The 20,271-nt window shown below is 36.5% G+C and overlaps 2 protein-coding genes across 3 annotated transcripts; both read right to left on the bottom strand.

Moving 5' to 3' along the window:
* Positions 1-15,239: 15,239 nt before the first annotated feature.
* Positions 15,240-18,132, bottom strand: RB195_012401 (uncharacterized protein; the record flags this gene model as incomplete). Of its 2 annotated transcripts, XM_064194233.1 has the most annotated exons (2): positions 15,240-15,371; positions 17,989-18,132. In XM_064194233.1, 2 exons carry the CDS (start codon positions 18,130-18,132, stop codon positions 15,240-15,242), a joined length of 276 nt encoding a protein of 91 aa, XP_064051815.1. The 2 variants fall into 2 exon arrangements, with proteins under 2 accessions (XP_064051815.1, XP_064051816.1); XM_064194232.1 differs by lacking the exon at positions 15,240-15,371 and having other exon boundaries at positions 17,875-18,132.
* On the bottom strand, positions 17,353-17,685 carry RB195_012402 (uncharacterized protein; the record flags this gene model as incomplete). The annotated part of the gene is made up of 1 exon (XM_064194234.1): positions 17,353-17,685. One exon carries the CDS (start codon positions 17,683-17,685, stop codon positions 17,353-17,355), a length of 333 nt encoding a protein of 110 aa, XP_064051817.1.
* Positions 18,133-20,271: the final 2,139 nt, after the last annotated feature.

The following is a 20,271-nucleotide window of genomic DNA, read 5'->3' as shown; positions in this document are numbered from 1 at the left end:
TCTACAGAAAAATTCACAGGATTACCAAAAATCAGGCAACGCTCGGGATAAACCCTGTTTTCCTTTCCCATGAAGAAAAAAAAACTAAAAAAAAACTATAGAGTTCAAATTTTTTAATTTCAACATTCTAACAACTCATGCAATCTAACACAAATATTTCCATGGAAGGTGCCGGTACGTTAACCATTAAATATTTCCATGGAAGGTGCCGGTACGTTAACCATTCAAGCATAAACCCACGGTTGAACAGCAACGATCGTCGAAAAAGTCCTAGTTGTCCGGTTTAGAGAAGAAACGAGACGATTGTTCTGATCTACCGTTTACGCTATTTTTTCGGAGCATCACAATGTAAATCCGGGAATGATGGGAGCGTCCACAAAACACTAAACGATTCTCACTGAAAACATGTGGATGCGCGAAATTTCACACATCGATCTCTAATCTTTTTGAGGTTTTTCCACAACGAGAAATTGGATCCTTCAATTACACTTTTTCCCGAGCAGAAGTTTGTGAGTTGGAAAAAAAGGAGTTCTGGAAAGATCACTGATCAAGAAAGAAATTTACTGAGATACTTAGGGAGATCTAGGACTTCCTAGGGTTTCTCGGGAGCGGAATTATCGATTGATTGCGCGGAGAGATGAATCAACGGGAGGGAAACTCAATGGACTAATGGAATAGGTGAAGAAATCACCTTGTAAAGGTAAATATCACAAAAATATCTGTTTAAATGAATGGATATATCAATAAAAGCATTGAAAAGAGATATAAATACGACTGTACAAAAAATAAAAAAGTAGAATAAATAAATAAATAAATAAATAAATAATGAAAGAATATCTATCTAAATATCCGGAAAACCTCTCAGTTTCCACAAACATTTCATTTTAGCAAACAACAAAAACTTTTATAGCAATGTACTACAGGAATGAATAAATGAATGAAAGAGAGAAAATGAAGTAATGATGGATAACACATCGCAACTGATCCATAGAAATGGACTAGGAGAAGAAAAATTGAAAGGAATAGAAAAGAGATGGTTCTAGGATCGAACTAAGGATTCCTTAGAAACAAAACTCACAGAAAACAACACCTAAGGGTTCCGCACATGGTAACAGGAAATTAAAATCTGAATATAATAAATAAATAAAAATAAAATGATATATAATATAAATAAAAAACAAAATATAAAAAACATAATATAAATAAAATAAAATTACATATGATATGAATAATTCAAATGTTTCCCGCGAAGTCTCGTGATCGTTCCGACCTGACCTCTGGATCGGAGCAAATGGGTCAGCGATGGTCACCAGATGATGTAGATCATAAGAATAGTGTAGAAAGAATTAGATTATATTTTTCCATAAATAAGACATGATTTCTGTAGGATTTTCTCTTTTTGATCTTTTGAAGTCCCTCGGTTTTTCCATTTCTGCACACTAAGAAAAATTCTTCCAGTAATTTCTCATTTCCCAAGTGAGCAACTGTAAAGGTTACGGCAAATTGAAATAAATAAACAAATAAATAAATGAGATGCATAGTTATTTAATTGTGACCTATTAAAAATTTAGGTCTGAGGCGGTGATGTTAGCGTTCTTATGTGAAAGTCTGGGTCTGGGTCAATAGATTAGGTCAGATCTTCTATCAGGTCATCAAACCAGGTCAAAGTGAAATGGAGCCCGATCTGTTGGAAAAAGGTTCGATTGTCCCAAAAGATCCTCTTAGTCCTTTGCGATGAACAGATTTTCTAAAAAAAAAAACGGAAAGTGACCCTGAGTGGGACCTTATGTAAAGTCCCATTTATTTCCTAAAATTACCTAAACAATTAACAAAATTTTGATTGGTTTGGGACCAGCAAAATGATGTCTCTAAATGGATGTAAAAACATTTTCACCGGGTTAAATTTTTAGATGTCATGTAAAAGCTCATGTAAAAGCCTCCTCACGGAGTACAATTTTTATAGGTCTCACTACTTGAATTTTCTCTTTTTTTTTTCTCCTCAACAACATTCCATGAATTTTCCTGAACTATTCCTAGTTTTTTTTTCTGTCACCGAAGAATTCTCATTTTACCGAAATGTGAACGATGAGATTCTCGTGTTTTCTAATCAATGAAGCGAATAAACGATAGATAACATCGAAGATCGTTTCTGGAAAAGAAATTCCATTGGCGAGAAAACACAAAGAAATGCGGTGACCGGAAATTTTTCTTTGGAAAAACAGATGTCCAGATGTCGGATGTTGTGATGTGAAGAAGACGGATCTACTTTTCATTGGGAATTAGGCAATTTTCAGCATTTTACGGTAATAAAAATCAGCTTGATCTACTCGATTTTCTGTGAACGAAATGATTTTTCTGGATTTTTACACTTTTCAGAGCTTTTATGACTCATCCTGCTTATTTCTAAAAGAACGCTAGGATTCTTCTTGATATTGTGAAAATTCGAAAATTCGACTTTAAGTGATGGAGTGATGAGGGACGGTAAGGAGGAAGTAAGGAAGTAGGGAAGGAAGAAAGGAGTGGAGGAAGGAAGTAAGGAAGAAGGGTAGCAGTCCGGGCATACCAGCTCGTACCGGTGCAATGAGTATGTACTCATTGAGTTTGAGAAGGGAATAAGGTGGAGAAATGAGGTGGAAGGGACGAGGAGAGAGGTGGGGACAGAGACGCGGAGACGGAGGCTGAGATTCACCTCAGTACCTCGACAAATAGACTCCTTTATAACTGCAAACACACACACGCACACAGACCGCTCACACACACTCATATACGCACCACTACTTGACTGAATCGCGCTATCCGATCCGGAGACAACCCCCAGGATCCCCAAACCCTCCTCGAGGAGGAGGGGGGATCCTGAGCGGTGCAGGGAAAAATCCCCTGAAATCATTCAGAAACGTCTACGTCTACGAATGTCAAAGATGGTAAATCGACGTAGTCTTCGTCGTCGTTTTTTTTTTTTGCTTCACCACATCCGGAAGGTCACACAATGGACACGGTATTGGAAACAGATGTTGCATACATATGTGACCGAACCAGGACCAAGCCAGGAGGGCCAGGACGACGACAAAGACGGTTTCTCCAACAACGAACGCTTCTGTTTGTGTGTACAAATGTCTCAATTTTCACTCACTTCCTGGATAGAAAACTAATATGCTGTTAAGAAAAATTCCAGGAAAATCTTTCTATCGTTCGCCAAAAAAAAAAAAACAAGATGCCACTAGACAGATATGTGACAGGAACATAGAATAAGTGGGACCTCTTTTCTCGCATCTCTTTTTACATTAAAAAAGTAGTAATTAATAAAGTAATTAGTAATTAATAAAATAACGGACAAAGGTTCATTTTTTTAAGCTAATAAGGACCAAATAAATTGCATTTTTTTATTTTCTAAACAAAGATTCATGGGTTTTTAATCGAATTTAGCAAAATTGATGTTCGTTAGCTCTGATTTTTACATTAATAAACTTATGAACATGGATTCATTTTAAAAAAATTAATAGGGACCAAATCGAATGCATTTTTTATTTTTTCGGACAAAGATTCTTTTTTTAATCGCGAGAAAAATAGAATTGAATTGAAAAAAATCCATTTTTTATTTGGAAAAAGACTTTTTTAATCGTGAAGAAAATTGATGTTTGTTAGTCTGATCTGAGGTGGTGAATTTGTAAAATTTTTAGATGAGATCGTAAAACGTGATGAGAAGACAAAAATGAGAGAAAATAGAGATATTATATTAATAAAACAAATAAATAAATATTCATTTAATTATTTATTACGCTCAAAGCCGTGCCAAGGGTAAGAGGCAAGGAATGAATACAAATAAACAATAGAAAATCCACAAAATATGAAGAATAAGACGAAAGAAGGGAAAGTAAGAAGGAAGAGAAAAAAGAGAAAAGAAAGAGAAAGCAGAAAGTAGAAAAAACGGACGTTTTTCTGGAACGTATGGAAAATGCTAGATGGAATGCGAAGATTGTGGCCTCATTGTCATGTCAAATCACATGTGATGAGAGCTTTAGCATTGGATGTGTTATGTAGGAAAAACTCTGGCAATGGAATCCATGAATAAAACATTAAATTTGAGTTTAAATCGAAAATGTACGGAATTTTCCGATGTGTAAGGTTTTTTTTTGCGTCTTGTCCTGTATTGTTGTTCCTGGAGAAAAAAGAAAAAAAAACGACAAAGAAAAACAAACGCCTTCTGAGAAGGAAATTATTATGGATTATTCCGAAAATATTGATATTTGTGTGATTATTTGTGTTTATATAAAAGGAAACTCCAAAAAAAAACCTATCCTAGAACAATAGAACTACAAAAAAAGAGGGTATCTATGCGAAAAAAAAATAATGAGGAACAGCAAAAAAAAACAAAACAAAAAAACTGGAACGAAATTAAATGTAGGGAAAAATTACCTGAAAACCGCAATAAAAACGAGTTTCTCAGATTTATTTCGATAGAAACCTAGAAAAAAATCGCAATAAAAAATTTTTTTTAAATTATTTCGAACAAAAAGAACTTCGAACAAGGAAAAGAAGTTTAGAACAAAATAAAAGCGGAGGTCTGCACGCTTTCGATCACATTCGTAGATCAACACGTGTTCGGAATAATCGGGAAAACGATTAGATCCATAGAAGCGAAAACAGTCCAACCAATTTTCTTACCAGGGAATTTTTTGCCTATATTTTTTTGAGGTCGATCAATCGACTATTTTCCGGGATAGGGTCCTAGTCGAACATCGTCCATTTCATTCATTTCTGCTGGTACTCGAGGAGATCCCGGATATTGATAGGCGATGTGAATCGATCGATACGAGACATATGTGGCCATCCATTGCTCATTGCAGAGTAATACACACACACACACTCACACTCATACGATGTCGTAAATAACGATGATTGTACGAGGATGAGAATGTACTTTCCACGAAGAAAAAACAACTCCACGTCAACGTGTACAAAGAGACGACTGAACACGGGGAAAAGGGACCAATATCGATTTTTTCCACACAAGGCAAAAATTCAATAGGTATTCAGGCCCATAGATATTCCTACTTAGCAGTGTGGAACGTAGTGAATTGTTTACGTAACGAAATAAACACCAAAAAAAAAAGGAGCAAACGAGTGAGACACAAGCGGTGGAGCAGGATTTCTTCAAGGAAGAAGAAGATGTCCGTCACAACAGTACAGATGAACTACTACAATAATATAGTACTACTTAGACAAAAAAAAAGAAAGAGAAAAGAAGCTACAGTAGCCATGCTGAAAAGAAAAATAGAGAAGAAATACGAAAAATATTATCTTTCCACTGAACGACATCTTGCTGTAAATTTTCACAATGTATTTTTTTTTTGAAAAAAACAACATTAATAAAATGGACTCATAAATCAGTGGTCAACGGACGAATATTAAAAAAAATAATAATAAATAATGGAAAAAATATTGCCCGAACATTTTTCTTGAGAAGAGGATTCCCGCTCTTGTTGGGGTTCCGGAATCTTCGTAGATCACGAAATGCAGCCGACGAGCAGTTTTACAAACAAAAAATAGCGATTTGAAAGAAAAGAAGAAGAAAGTTCCCGAATTTCTGTGCAAGCGGCGGTTTTGGCTGTCTTTTACAAGTTATGGTTATAAAAAAATTTTAAAAAAGTAATACTGGAAAAAATATGCCTGAAACATTCTTTATGTTTCGAAAAGGATTCCACAACAAAAAAAAAAACACTTGAAAACATAACAAATCACGACATATCCAGAACAAATCCATAGCAAATCATGATAAATTCGAGGTATACATATAAGCTTTAAGAAGTTACTACCGTTTTCCAGCGATTTCTAAAATTTCTCAGTTCAAATAACTCAATTTTTCAGATTTTTCATTAACGGACCTTTCGTAGACCACGAAACACAACTATAGTATTTCAAGAAAATTAAAAAATCAATTGACATTCAAAAATTGTAGCGAAGAAAGCCATTCCTGCGCAATTTTAGCCACATATTTGTTTAAAAAAACAAAAAAAAAACAAAACAACAAAAAAGAAACAAAGTTTTATATCATTTGGATAATTAGTCCAGCGTTCATTCTAAAAGAAATATTTCCTCTTATGTAGCGCCAAAAGCCACAGTCAAAGTCGCCGTCCTGTTTTTTTTTTGTTTGTTTTCAATTGTAGTTGAAACGAGATCATCGGCTATCGATCAATGGATTTGAATCAGCGACGGTCAGATCAGGAAGAGTTAAAGTTGCAGCATCAAAGTCCCATATTTCACATTTTCCACAGAAACTTGGGGAAATTTCCTCTAAAACTACTATAAACTGCGGGTTTTTCCAACATTTTCATTAGGGCAACATTAGAAAAAAGTTGATTTTTTTTAGGATAGTAGGGATTTTATACAAATACCACTGCTATCGAGGATATATGAACCACTAAAAAAAATGCAACCGTACAGGGAACCGAAAAAATGTGTCGAAAGGAGAAAAAATTGTTGTTTACGGTTGGAAAGGAACACAAACAAAAACAACTAGATGACCCCGTAGAGTTCAGTTCCACGACAATCCAATAACCATGTTTATTTTTGACCTGCGGGGCAGGAGGTCAAAGTTTGTAGATGAAAATGAACAAAACATACCGAGGAAATCATTGAGGTAGCAACAATTTCATTGCAATTTTCCCCTTCTACAATTTCATTCCATTCAAAAATAAAACTGTTAAATATATAATAAATAAAACTGTACAAAAACTCCTTTAAGTAGTAATCCGTACCTTTAAAGGCAACCGGCGAATGGTTTTCACCCATTCCGTTTTTCATTCTGGATCATTCATCCGTGTTGGTACGAAAGAATCGCCCAATGTGTATATATGTAGTGATGCGATCTACATATCAACCGCTATCAATTTACGTATTAATTCATTCGTCGAGAAACTGGTAACACACGTCCGCTTGCGGTTGAAACACAACAGATGACGTAAAAAAATAAATACGTTCTCTCCCCTCCTGTACTTCATGTGTAACCAACGCCACAAAGATGATAAAGAATTTCTGACCTCCAAATTTCTTTTTTTTTATATTTCGAAATTTTTTCATATTTTTTAAAGGTTATATTTTTCTCCAAAGTCTTAGCATTTTAAAGTGGATTCAATTTCAACAAAATAACATTATTTTAATTTAATAATTATAGAAAGTTATCTGAAATATCTCATTTTGACTCTGGACTTAATTTAACTCTGGAGCGAGTAGGCTATATTCTATTTATTATTCTGTTTCCTATTTTCCCTCCTTTTGCTTCTTTATTTTATTTATTCCTGTATATTTTTCGTATGAATAAATTTATAATTTTCAATTATATTCCTACGTATGGTTATATTTTTTTTGAGTTTATATTTTTTTATTTTCTTTTTATTATCCTAATTTCTATTTCTCTTCGTTTCTTCTCTATTTCCTTCCACCCTTATTTTCATATGCATTTATGAATTTGCTGCCAAGTTTAGGCTACCAAACTTGAAATTTATTCTTGAGAAAAATCCACAAAACTCCAGAAATGATCGCGATGGAACGAAATGCAGAAAATATCCTTTTGAGAATACTCTTATTCTCAAGTAGTGGTTGTTACATACAAGATTCTTTTTTTTTTATCTTTTGCTATCTCTAAGCAGTACCTCTTTCTCTCTTTTTTTCAAACCATTCAAAATCTTGCAACAACAAGAGAGAAAAAAAAACATTTTCTCTGCAAAACTGAAAACTACATCATCGGTTCGTACAATAGCCGGGCGACCTTTGTCGTTGATCAAATTTGAAGCGAAATCGCGTATTCAATGGCGAAATTTCGCTCTATTCAAACGCCAAAAGCATACTGCTTATTTGCGATTTCTCTTTGTAGAAAGAGAATTCGATCAGAATTGGCTGAAAAAGGAATCTGGCCAGGGGCAGTTGTTCCTAGTTGCTGAACTTCGGGGGTATACACTGAAATCCTTCAGAAGAATCATGGAAATGTCGACAATATTCAGGTTTTTTTCTATAAAAATCCTTTAGGTGGATATATTGGCCTGAGCTGTAATAAATGCAGCAGTAAATCTTACCACTTAAATAGAAAAATGGTTTTTAATCAATGCTTGTAGGTAAGGCGAAAAAATATGTTGTGAAAAAATTTCACAGCAGTTTTAACTGCTTTTCCTTTCGATAAAAATATGTCGGGTTTAAAATTTGGAGGGTAATTAGTACCAAAAAAAAATGCGTACCCGATTAGAGAAAGTAAATGTTTACACAATTTCTTGGGCACCACGATATTTCCGTAAATGACTTCTTCACATCAATTTCGATTTCTGGATGCGGTACAATACATACACGTATGTAGGTAAGAAAATCACGGAGTTTTTCCGGTGTACTTCTAGTCTTTTCTTCCTCTTTCCTTCTTTCCTTTCTTCCTTTTCTTTCTTTTTTCTCTCTCTTGTCTAATTTTGGTCTATGAAAAATTTGAGGTACAGTTTGAGGTAGTCCCAGAAAAAAAAAACTATTCACGCTTTCATTTCACTCGGTTGCAGGAAAGCAAATATATCCTTGTGAGATTGAAAATGACTCTCTCACCAAATCCGGAGAATTTTTCAACACAGGAAAAGTGGAGACAAAGTCAGAAATTACAGACTACCTTTTCCCTCATTTTCTGGTGAACACCTATAAATTTGCAGAGACAGACTTGTGTGTCTAGTTAGTTTCGGTGATATAAAACTTAAAACACATCTTAGGAGAAGACCAAAAATTGTGTTTTTTTATTTTTAGAATTAAATTGATACCCCGTTACTGTTGAAAGAAGCCTTTCTTATGTTCAAAATTAAAGCTATTGAATAAAAAATTAATTTAAAAAATAAAATTGTTTAAAAAATTAATCTAAACGGTTTTTTGCACTTTCAACAACAGCACAAGTGCCAAATTTGAGCAAAATTGTTCTACTTGACGTGATATTCAGAACAAGTCGAAAAACTCTACTGAGATCAATTTCGGTTCTAATTTTATTACAGGACAACGTATGTGTAGATCAATTTGTGCGTTTACGCTCTAGCGCTCGCGGATTACGTGAAAGTTGCTAGAGTTGAATGTTTTTCACATCAAAGCTGTGGTAGTAATCGAAATATTCTGGGAAAATTCAATTCCCCATTCGTGGACATTTATACTCGTTTTCCTCGAATTTGGAACTCGAACCTCGAATTTGAAATTGCTTGTTTGCTGCTTTTCTGTTTTTTTTTTGTTTTTTTTTCGTTTTTTTTTCGATAAAAAAGTAGTAAGAATTACTCTGGAATTCTTTTTTTTTGTAATGAATTTCTCACGGCAAAACACTTTTAGGTCTCAGTATGAGCATTCAGTATAAGCGGTGACTGTGTGACCTGTTTGTTTATTGTATGTGGTTCACAACATCATTTTTCAGGTATGTGAGGGACTATACCTCGGAGAATCTGGATTCCCGAGTCAAAGAGCATCTAAGTATATAAAAAACGGAAAAAATTCAGGTCGACTTCAAATTATCGACTACATTTGGAGCTAATTTCGTCCAAATTCATGGGAATCCATTTCCCAATCCTGTCTCGATCATATCATGTGACCAGGGGGGTCAAAAACCTAAAAGATTGCAGTAGATGGAGGATGCATGGTTGTGACCAGCGAACAGACCGTATCACATCCCTACTGGCTTTGATCCAGAAGACCAGATGTGTGGAACATCCTATTTTTACTGGTAACGATACCATTTACTGCAATTCTACAGTAGACCGTGAGCATCAGGACCATATTACTGTTAAGGTAAATATCAGCAGCTTCGTGGTTCTCCGACCTAGTTACTTGTTGAATGTACTGTCCTCTCGAATTCTGTAACTTGTAGATTCCATGATTTTAACTTATAAAAGGATAAAGGATAAAGTCACTGGCGTCTCAATCCACTCGGGACAACGCGTTTTACTGGAATTCGTAATCGTTTGAGGTTTTTGGAACGCGTGTTGGCCTATACAATGACTTGCGGTGGCCAGACGATGATCAGTTTAGTGTCTTTATCCTCCCAGACAGGTCTAGTACCAATTTATCGATCCCGGACGGATGAAAGGCTTGGTGAGCTCTAGGGCGGATTCGAACCGTCGACGGTGTGGCTACAACGGATTAACTAACCAACTGCACCACACCCGCCCGATTTTACCTTATAGGTCCTTTTCTCATAGATTTTTATCTCATTTGCTCTGTTTTTGTACCTAGATTGCTAGCTTTTCTTACGTACTTTGGTTGCATTTACTTTTTTCAGGATAAGGATTTTTCCCTTCCTCTTGCTGAGAAGCTTAAGAGGAGATTTTCATGTCAGACTTTCATGTCTTATCTTATACCTCTTTACTCTCTTTTCTTCCTCTATTTTGTGTCATAGTGAGATATCAATAAAAAATATGCTTGCTCTCTTTTTTTAAGAAAAAAAAATTATAGTGGCCATGACTATCATACATGATATTTACGGCAATTCCACTGTTCGTATCGCCTTATACATTGTTTATTGACATACCCTAGGACCGGAAGACACTTTACAGTTTTAAATCCGGACGCATGTCACTCGATTGTGTAGGTTTACTGATAAAACGAAAAATTTACTGGTTTTCTCTGTCACCAGGCGATATTCTATGTATTTATCCCTATTTATATCCTATTTTTCATTCACATTCTAGAAAGAAATCTCTCAAGTTCCCTCCTTCTTTCCTTCCTTTCTTCCTTCCTTCCTTTCTTTCTTCCTTCCTGCCTTCCTTCTTTCCTTCTTTGCTTTCTTCCTTCCTGCCTTCCTTCTTTCCTTCCTTCTTTCCTTCAGAAAGATTATTCTTCAAATTTGAAAAAAAGCTCTTTTCTATCGACAACAAGAAAATGTTTCAATTATTGAGAGCTACCCAGTTACCCGACATCTTCAATCTGTGGAAAGGAAAAAAAAGAAAATAAATGGTTATGGCAACTAGGAAGTTCTCCACAGCTTTCCTAACAAATTTAATCATTTCACGATACGTTTTGTGGTGTTCGGTAGATATGTATCCAGCAAAGAAAGCGCTCTCACTGAAAGCTAGAACTACATACTTGTGATGTGTGGAATTGTTAAAACTCAGGAAAATAAAAAAAAAAAAAATTAAAAACTTTTCACCAATTCTTGTCACTTTCAATTAAGGGTTGAAGCAATCGTTCCATCATTAACTTTTAATACAATTGTATTTTCGTGAAAAATACATATACCAGCGAATCAATCATTGTAATTTTCTAAAATTTCTTCTCACTCACAAATGATAAATGCGTCAGAATGATAGAAAAAAACACAGAAAACAAAATACAGCGAAAAAAAGTGAAGCAGATAGAACACAGAGAAATTAAAAGAGGATCATATTATGTCTAGGAATATCCAGAATTTAAATTTCATGCTTGAACTTTCTTCATCTAAAATTCCTCTCTTACTTAAAAAAAAGACTAATTCCAGCTTTTTCTTCCTCTACTCGTATGTTCCGTAGCGTTAGATTTGATCGCTCAGCGGAATCGAGAAACTCCTGAAGAATTATAGGCAGAAAAACGTGGAAGTGCACATTTCTGAAAAAAAGAAGTGCATTGAGAGTTCCCTCTTCAGATGATCGATAGAAATCCAGCAAAAAAAGAACCTCATGAACTCCTTATGCCCCCGATTCTAACGCACTGCGTTGATGTTACTTATGTCTGATGAGGAGTTTCAAGCCGAGGAAAAGAAATCAACCAAGGATTAGCCTCACTTTCTCCGCTTTGTGCAGCTGGTTTGACCTGAAAAGCTGGCACTTTCTTCCTCCACAAGAAGCGTCCTTGAGATGCTGTCCCATTCAGCGTGAATAAGATGTTCGGCGCTTAAGGATTGGCTTATCTTGCGAGCGTGCGGTGAGCGACGATGTTCAAGGACGCGACGAGCGTCGACGTCAACAGGATTCGCCCCATTAAACTGGAGCGGCTTCGTCGAGCTTCAATGATGAAGTATTGACCACCATTAATTTCTGTACGTCTCTATAGGAAGTCATAATCCAGGTGCAGAGTAGCTGCCGTCGCCGCAGCCGTCGCCGCCTCCGGAATAAGCAAAAACTCCGAGATACGGGATAACTGCTAGCTGTTCCCCATCTATTACACCTCAAATCCTTTACACTATCGTTTGGGGCGTGGGCGTGTGTCGCACTCTACGCTCGATTTAAATCCTTCTCGCTGTCATTCTCATCTTCTTACGGATATTTTCCTTTATTTTTCGAAATTAATAATAATAATAGGAATAATAATAATAATAGGTTTAGGAATAATAATTCTCAGAAATTATGTATTTCCACAAGAAAATTGGAAGAGAAAGACGTTTGAGTGAAGCCAGTATGCTTAGGAATAATAATAATAGTAATAATAATAATAATAATAACAATGATAATAATAGTAATAATAACAATAATAATAATAATAAATAGTAGGTAGAATAATTATGATAAATAAATAAAATATTCTAATAAATCCTCTTATTTTTTTTCCGAACATGGATCATTAGAAAGTTCCACTATTCACTGCTACATGTAATTTTTCACTGAAATATTCCTCTTCACTTTCACTTTCACTGAATTATTCCTCTTCTCTCTATTCCCATTTTTGATCTACCATTTTTAAACTGATATTTTTGTGTGGAGCTTCTGTCCAAATGGTTACGTAGAGACGAGCTATCATTTTTTTCTTCCCATCATTCCTTTGTCAATCCATTTCACGATTCGTTTTCCTTTTGCTCCTTTTACCTCTTACTTACTCAAATTTGTTTTATTTTTCCTCTTTTCGCATTGTCCCGTGGATTCTTTGCTGTCAATTCTTTAATATTTTTAATCCGTTAACTCGTTTTTCTAAGATTGTGCCTCTAAACATAAATTTTCTCCTATTTTCTTTTGTGTACATATATTTTCCCCTAACTAATTGGTTTTTTTTTTTGCGCAAAAATTACGATGTACGACAACTACAACTAGCAACAATAAGCCGAACTACTTTTCGTGAAAAAAACCTGCACCTACTGCACGCGTGATAAAAATTCCGTACGATTATCGTTCATCCATATGCTAAAGCATCCATCAACTAAGAACTGGCTGCATTAGCTATGCCGAATAACACATAAATGCTTCCACGATGTGCGCAGCCAGTGTACATATAAATATTTATGTACATAGATTGGTCAGCCGACGACGATATGAGACAATATCGGGCGGTTGCGGTGTAGCGATCCATGTTTAGCTTCCCCCTATGTACGTAGATTATTCCAAGAATATGAAAAACCAGGAAGAAAACAGCCTGGAAATGTTGTCGTGGAAAGATAGGAACGACTGCCCAGAAAAAACAGCAAGGAAACTAGTCTTCAAATAAATCTAAAATGACAGTGCCTCCACACTCCTAGCATGGGTCCCATTACAAGGAAAATACAGTGGCGTTATTCTCTAACTTAAAAGCATCACCCCAGATTTTACGCTTTCTAAAAAAAAGCTCCTGAAGATTTGCTCCTAAGCAGTGACTTTTTCGGAAATTTTAATTTTGTTTCACAGATATTTTTTTTCAAGCGAAAATTTGCTTTAGTATGTGCTATTTAACGCTTTCGTGCTGTCAAATCCCCTTAAGGGCATCACCCCACGTTACCCTGAGGTGGTACGGATTTCTGGTGGATTATTCGTATACGGGATCGTAGATTATGGAGAGGGAGGTGATTCCGTCTATTTCTTCCTAACTGCCGTAAAAAAAACGGCCGGGAAGATGTTTCGCGCGCACAAGGCTGGCGCGCTCCAATCGAACTCGTTGTGGATTGCTCGAAGCCGTATCGTTCGGGCCGTTTTTTACGGGAATTAGAAAGAAATGGACGGGATCACCCCCTCTCCATAATCTACGATCCCGTATACGAAAAGTCCACCTGAAATCAGTACCACCTCATATTCGTAGGGTGATGCCTTTCAGGATTCAGAGCCTCATCTGAAGGCAGACTGATAGTGTGACCTACGGCTATAATCTGCGCCAATTAGAAGAAGTAATGGTTAGATTTAGGTAATTTTCAGAGTAAGAACAGAAAGCTTTTCTGTCCTGAGTAAGTAGCATCGTTCCAGAAAGTCTGCATCCATTTTTTCTGTTGATTCTAGCGTTCGGACACAGTTTCTCAGCGGGTTACATGTGCGTTTTATGAGCACATAATATCAGAAAATTAATCAGAATTATTTCATTTATTATATTATTATATTATATATCTCATATATTACTAATTATTTCAGAAGAAAAAACATGAAAAAAATTGCACGATAAACTACCGAAATGAAAAAAAATGATTTGAATTACGAAAAAAACCAAAAGCTTTAAATATTATATTGAAATATACAAAATTAAAAAGTAAGACGAGGAGGAATAAGCCGCAATCAATTTTCTCCTCAGGAATTTTTTTTCTCCTCAAAAAAACTCCCTTTCTTTAACTTTTCAAGAGTTTCTCAACGAGTTCATTCCAAAACGAAAAAAAAAACACGTCTCTTTTATGGGAATAGAAAATCATAGTTCAGTCCCATTCGAGAAAAAAAAACCGTTCCAAGGAAATTTTCTTCCTCATTCAGTCGTTTTCCACGAACTTCTACGAGGGAGGGGGAGACGAGGAGGGTTTGTTTCTGTTCCTCTTTCGTTGATCCTCGTCCCTTTCTGTTACTAAACACAATCTTATAAATTCTATCTGTGTATCCTCCGTGGATTCGCTCCTGAAACTCGAATTTCCCTTCAATTTCTATTATTTCTACCTGGTAACCGTGATTTATGCTCAGTTATCTTTCCAAATTTAATTGACAACGGCGAAAATCACTTTTCTAGGACAATGTCCTTAAGCTCCGCTCCACGAGTTGACAATAACATCAATTACAACGTAAATTGAACGGTGGAACGACTTCGCGCCATTTTTTCCCCCGTCGTCGGTGTAACCGCTGTAATTCCTTGTTTTTTTTCTTGGAAATGTTACAAAATACATATGTATGTGCCGTAAAAAATTTTGGAACAAATTTTTACAATATATTGTGGAACAGGACGGTGTACAAAGCGTGTTCAACAAATAAAACTCTGATAAAAAAATTGTCTATGTTTTTTCCCTTTTTAAAGAGAATAAAATAAATCGGTATTGAATTTTTCCATATTGAAACGCTTTCCTAAAGAAGGAGGAGGGCGAGGAGGAGGATTCAGCAGGTTCACAACACAAACAACCGAAAAAACGAGTTCTATGGGGGGAATTTCTCTGTCGCAAGCTCGTAACTTCCCATTTCGGCTAACATTCCACGATCCTCCTTCTCCGATGTTTTTCTCATTGCTACTTTCTTGTACATAGTTCTTGGATTCTTCGCTTTTTTTTGCTGGAAAAGAATTATGTGAAACTTATTTCTCTCAAATATTCTTGTATGGTTCTTGAATGCTTTTCTTTTTTTTGCTGAAAAAGAACTATGAGACTTCTCATTTCTCTCAAAAAAAAAAGCCGAGCGAAAGAGTTCCAGAACCAGGGGAAATTTTCAGGAATTCCCCGGAAAATCCCCTGATTAGCTCTCGTTGCCCCAAAGTGCAGGTCCCATGCCACACGGAATGGAAAAAGTAAGCGTTCGTTGGTTGACGAAGTGTGACCACCGCAAAGATAGGCGAAACCACGTTCGCATTCTCTGCGTACTTTTTCTCGTTACGCTGTGACCAGCGTCTTTATTGTTCGTATTGATACAGGGAAGTTTTTCTGGATATTTCTGCGATTACAGTACTTATCTAATTACTGAAAGGGTGTTCTATTTGTTGTGTGGGGCTATAGAAACGGAAATAACTCCGAATTCTTTGTCTATCAATCTAAGACCTTTGGGACAATGTGGGTCCCAATGCGACTCTTCCGATGCATCTGTGTTGATTTGGATTTTTGTAGCATAAATAATACAGAAACCATTGGGAAAATTTCTAAAAATAAAAAGAACGCAGGGTTTTATTCACTCTTTTCATTGGATTTTCAGTATTTTTGACATTGTGATTGAAATTTTGGCCGCAATTAATGTTTGTAAATTTTTTACCTCGAATTATCTGGAAATCCTTTCCTTCCTTCTGGAAAAAAACCAACCTGAATGTTTCAGTAAACCACAACCTTTTTACCATGAATGATGTAACCCTTTTCAGCTGTAATTCAATAATTCATTTTTTTATAACATGAAAGTAATAAAGTCCTTTCCTAAGTTTAAAGTTGTTGGAAAAGTCAATCAATTGCCTAGAAAATCGATCCTTAATAGATGGTTCCGGATGAAATTATCCGCTAATGGAACGAAGAAACGTTTTAAGCCTCCGAGGAACTCTGGGAAAGTTGGGAATTTTGAAAATTTGCAAAGTTTCGTGGGGGGGGGGGTGAACTTCACTCTGATCCTGATCACTATGAACATGATTTTAGTTCAATTATTCGATTATCTTTGTCCACAATCTTCAAGTTCAAGTTTTACCCTAAAGGAATGTTCTGGGAATGTTCTGTGATTCTTTCTGGAACCTGTTCTCTCTCTCTCTGCACTCATTCCCTGTCAAGTTTTTTTTTCTTTCTGGAGCTTAATAGCAGTGGACGAGTTTACTTCTGTGACTCGTACATTCCTTGGGATGGTAGAATTATACTTTGTTCAGGAAAACATAAGATTACTTTATTTTGCGCTAATTACTTTATTTAAGGAACATATTTCCTAGGAAACCCTTCATCCTACAGTATACTTTCATTTTCTTTTTTTTGGCCTGAGCTACGGTTAGATCGTTATGTGGGAAAACGATCTAACCGTAGCTCAGGCCAGGAAGAGTCAAAAGAGTTCAAAAAGAGTTCTCATCCTCTAATATTTGCTAATACTCTTACTACTGTATATTTTTCTCGATAAAATATAATTTTTTCTTTTTTTTGGGATTTTTTAAACTGTTTTTTTTGTTTCTCGCATGAACCCTACCCCTATTTTAACCCAGCTTACGATCTACTGGAAGAAAAGAAATGGAATATTTTGTTAAAATTGTTCCAGAACGAAGTTGTGGCCACATCCACATCTTCTTGCTGCTCTTCACATCTAGAAATACGGTATGGGACCTTGTGAAGAGGAGAACGTGGAAATGAAATGAAAATTCTCCTCATACTGCTCCGTGTTCGACATATTATTATTGAGAAAATATTAAATAATCAATAATTAATAATATTATTAAGAAAATATTAAATTGGTAAATGGTTTCCTGCCTTCAATCCTTGAATTTTTCACGAATTAAAAAAAAATCGAATAGACATCGCTTTGCTTTTTTTCTACAACAGCATCGCTGCTTAAAAAAATAGATTCGTTTTTGAACCAAAGAAAAATCCTACCAGCCAAATTTAGAAATCAATGTGGTCTTGTTCCAATTGGGATTCGAATCCAGAGCCGGAGTAACGAAGCGAAATCCATTTCCAGCTGATTCCAGCGTCTCGAATTTCGTTCGTTCGCCACCCACGCTGGTTTCTTCCTGTCCGCAAAAGAAAATCTTTTTCGATGGGGGACACGACGGCACAGTGGTCATGTACTTAGAACTTAAGGGAACAACAAGGACATCGGATAGGCAAGGTAGAAAGTTTTCCCCATCCGATGTCCTTGCTGTTGTGAAGTTCTGGGTGGTCGCGTATCGTTCCATGTGCACTCCACAGCCTGACTCCCACATTCAACGCGAACTGGAAGACTTCTGTAAGTGCAAATTTTAATGAATCGCCTTCTCCAAAAAATAAATCCACGGCACCACTGCTGTGTTTGCTGAACTGTAGACCGAGGATTTTCAAAAGGAACTCCCTTAACCTTCTCCTAGAAATAATTTTCAGCGTTGAAGTCACCAAAATCACCTTGTAGATCAAATCTACATATGAGAAATGTGCGTTTTCTTCTTCGTAGCCTGATGTCGGGATGAAAGCGGCGAAGGATTTGAATACGGGCTTCGATCCACATCCTTCATTAGCAGCGGATCCCTTACCAGGGTCAGCAGGTGGTCGACGTCCACAGCCACACCCGGATTGATGAGGAAACCAAGTCCACCGATCTTTAAACGGTCGTGTGTTCCGAGAAACACTTCTCCACCGTGTCGTAGATGACGTTCAACGGCGATTTCATCTCGCATCGGTCAGTTCGACGACACTGCGCATGATCGTCTTCATTTTCTTCATCAGATTCAGCCTCAGCGTAACATTCCAGGAAATCAGTTTACTTCTTTGTTTACTTCTTTTTTTTTCGTATTTTACAAAGTTCACTCACCTAACTTTTTATGGGAACCATTAAACGATTGCGGGAACTAGTTTTTCTCGGATAAAACCGGTTAGAGGCTGCGTTTTTCGAATCTTAGATAAATGGCCCATTTTCTGGATTCATCCAAGCACGCAATTTTAATGCTGCTAGCTGTGCGTTACATTTCCCCATACTGCTGAAACCTGTTTGTTGTCTATAGGGATGGGGACGAGATGTTGATGAATGTCGGCTGTACGAGTTGCACCGATCGATCGAAATTGATGGATGTGCTATCTATCCACAATGCATGGTTCGATCGACAGTATCGACAGTTGAATAACAGACGAGGGTGTGGTGCTAGCGTTAGCGTTTATTCTCCGCCAAACTGCTCCCGTTCCCTTCCGAACGCATCCATGACCAGTCACACTTCTTTCATCCAGAAACTGAAGCAGTTCACCGCTGTCGCGGTCAGCTTTTTTTCTCACGCTACTTTGACGCTCGATTAGAGGTTCAAGAACAGGTCTCACCGCGTCCCACTCCGTCCCACCTCACTACAGTAACTGCAGCAGCCAGCGCTGCGCGGTTTTCTCGTTTCGCAGTGATAGAGTGCGCATGTGAACGATAGCGGTTGCATTAGTCGTGTGCAATCCACATCCATACATATGGATACAGTATCCATATAAATCCATTAGTACACATGACTTACTGAGAATATGACTACAGTAGGTGATCTCTTACAGTTTTAAGAAGCTCGTGGTCACTGGAAAGAAAATATTAACTTCGTAAATGGTTTCCTCCCTTTAATCCTTAAATTTTTCAACGAATAAAAAATCAAATAGATATCGCTTTGCTTTTTTCTACGGTAGCGTCGGTGCTTGAGAAAAAACAGATTGGTTTTTGAACCAAAAAAATCCTCCTAACCAATTCTGGAGATATATGCTTTCTTCGAGGAGAATTTCGTGCGGATTTCTTGGAAGTGATCGGATAGGAAGATTTGTAAGAGATAAGAATCTGTAAGAATCTCTGTAAAACCCGGAAAATACGGTGGATGAGCTTAGATCTTTCCTTTTGGTGATTTTACTGCTCTACCAAGTTTAACAAACTCGAATTTTAAAGAAAAAACGAAATTTCTGAATTTTTTTCTTCTCACTTTGACAATCCCTAAGATAGCTCCTTAACGAATTATTTATAATTCAAGATAAAAATATTCAAAAATACTCCGTAGAGAGAATTCACGGCTAGATTTTCAAGCAGTTATGGGAACTTTTCTTGGAGTTAACAACAAATCCCAAAACCTCTCAAAATGTAGACAAATTGAGGGTCGCAAGTGTTTCAAACTTGCTTTCACCTCCCAGGTGCCTCTCAACCTCCATTTCTTGGTGCTTGACGTGGTTCCTCGCATCGCACTTGACTATCGTCACCTGATCCAGACTTCTGCGATGCGTTGAAAACACTGAACCGTGGTGATCTCTGTGATTTATTTCCGGTTTCTGAACAATATTTTATTCTTTTTCTTCGGATTGATTTCATTTTTTCGCTTTTCTTTTCTTCTCTCCTCCTTTCTTTTCTTCTCTCCTCTTTTCTTTTCTTCTCTCCTCTTTTCTTTCTTTCTTTTCTGGGGAAATTTTAAATTTTGCCCCATTACACTTCACAACGTAATCTTCTCCTTATAGCAGATCTACCTATCTATATTCGATATCAATTGCTTTTAATTATTTGATTTTTTTTTAGTTGCTAAGAAAATTCGCTGTTCTTTTTTAGTCTACCGTAAACCCGATTTACCACCATTTCATATTTTCGGGGAAAAAAATGCTCGTACGCTATTTTCCCACCTTTTCCCATTTATTCTTTTGCAATAGATTGGTGTTGACAATTACCACCATTTAGAAGCTCCCAAAACTTGTCGCCACCGCCAATTTCGTCCTTTCTTCAGCCTTACAATTACTTACTTACTGCTTACTGCAACCCCACACTTGCTTTTATGGTTAATTTAATACTCTGGTCTCCTCGCTGCGTTTCCATACAATTCATCAAA

Source organism: Necator americanus, chromosome III (assembly GCF_031761385.1).
Source record: "Necator americanus strain Aroian chromosome III, whole genome shotgun sequence".
Classification (NCBI taxonomy): domain Eukaryota; kingdom Metazoa; phylum Nematoda; class Chromadorea; order Rhabditida; family Ancylostomatidae; genus Necator; species Necator americanus.
This window is presented reverse-complemented; position numbering and strand designations above follow the sequence as displayed.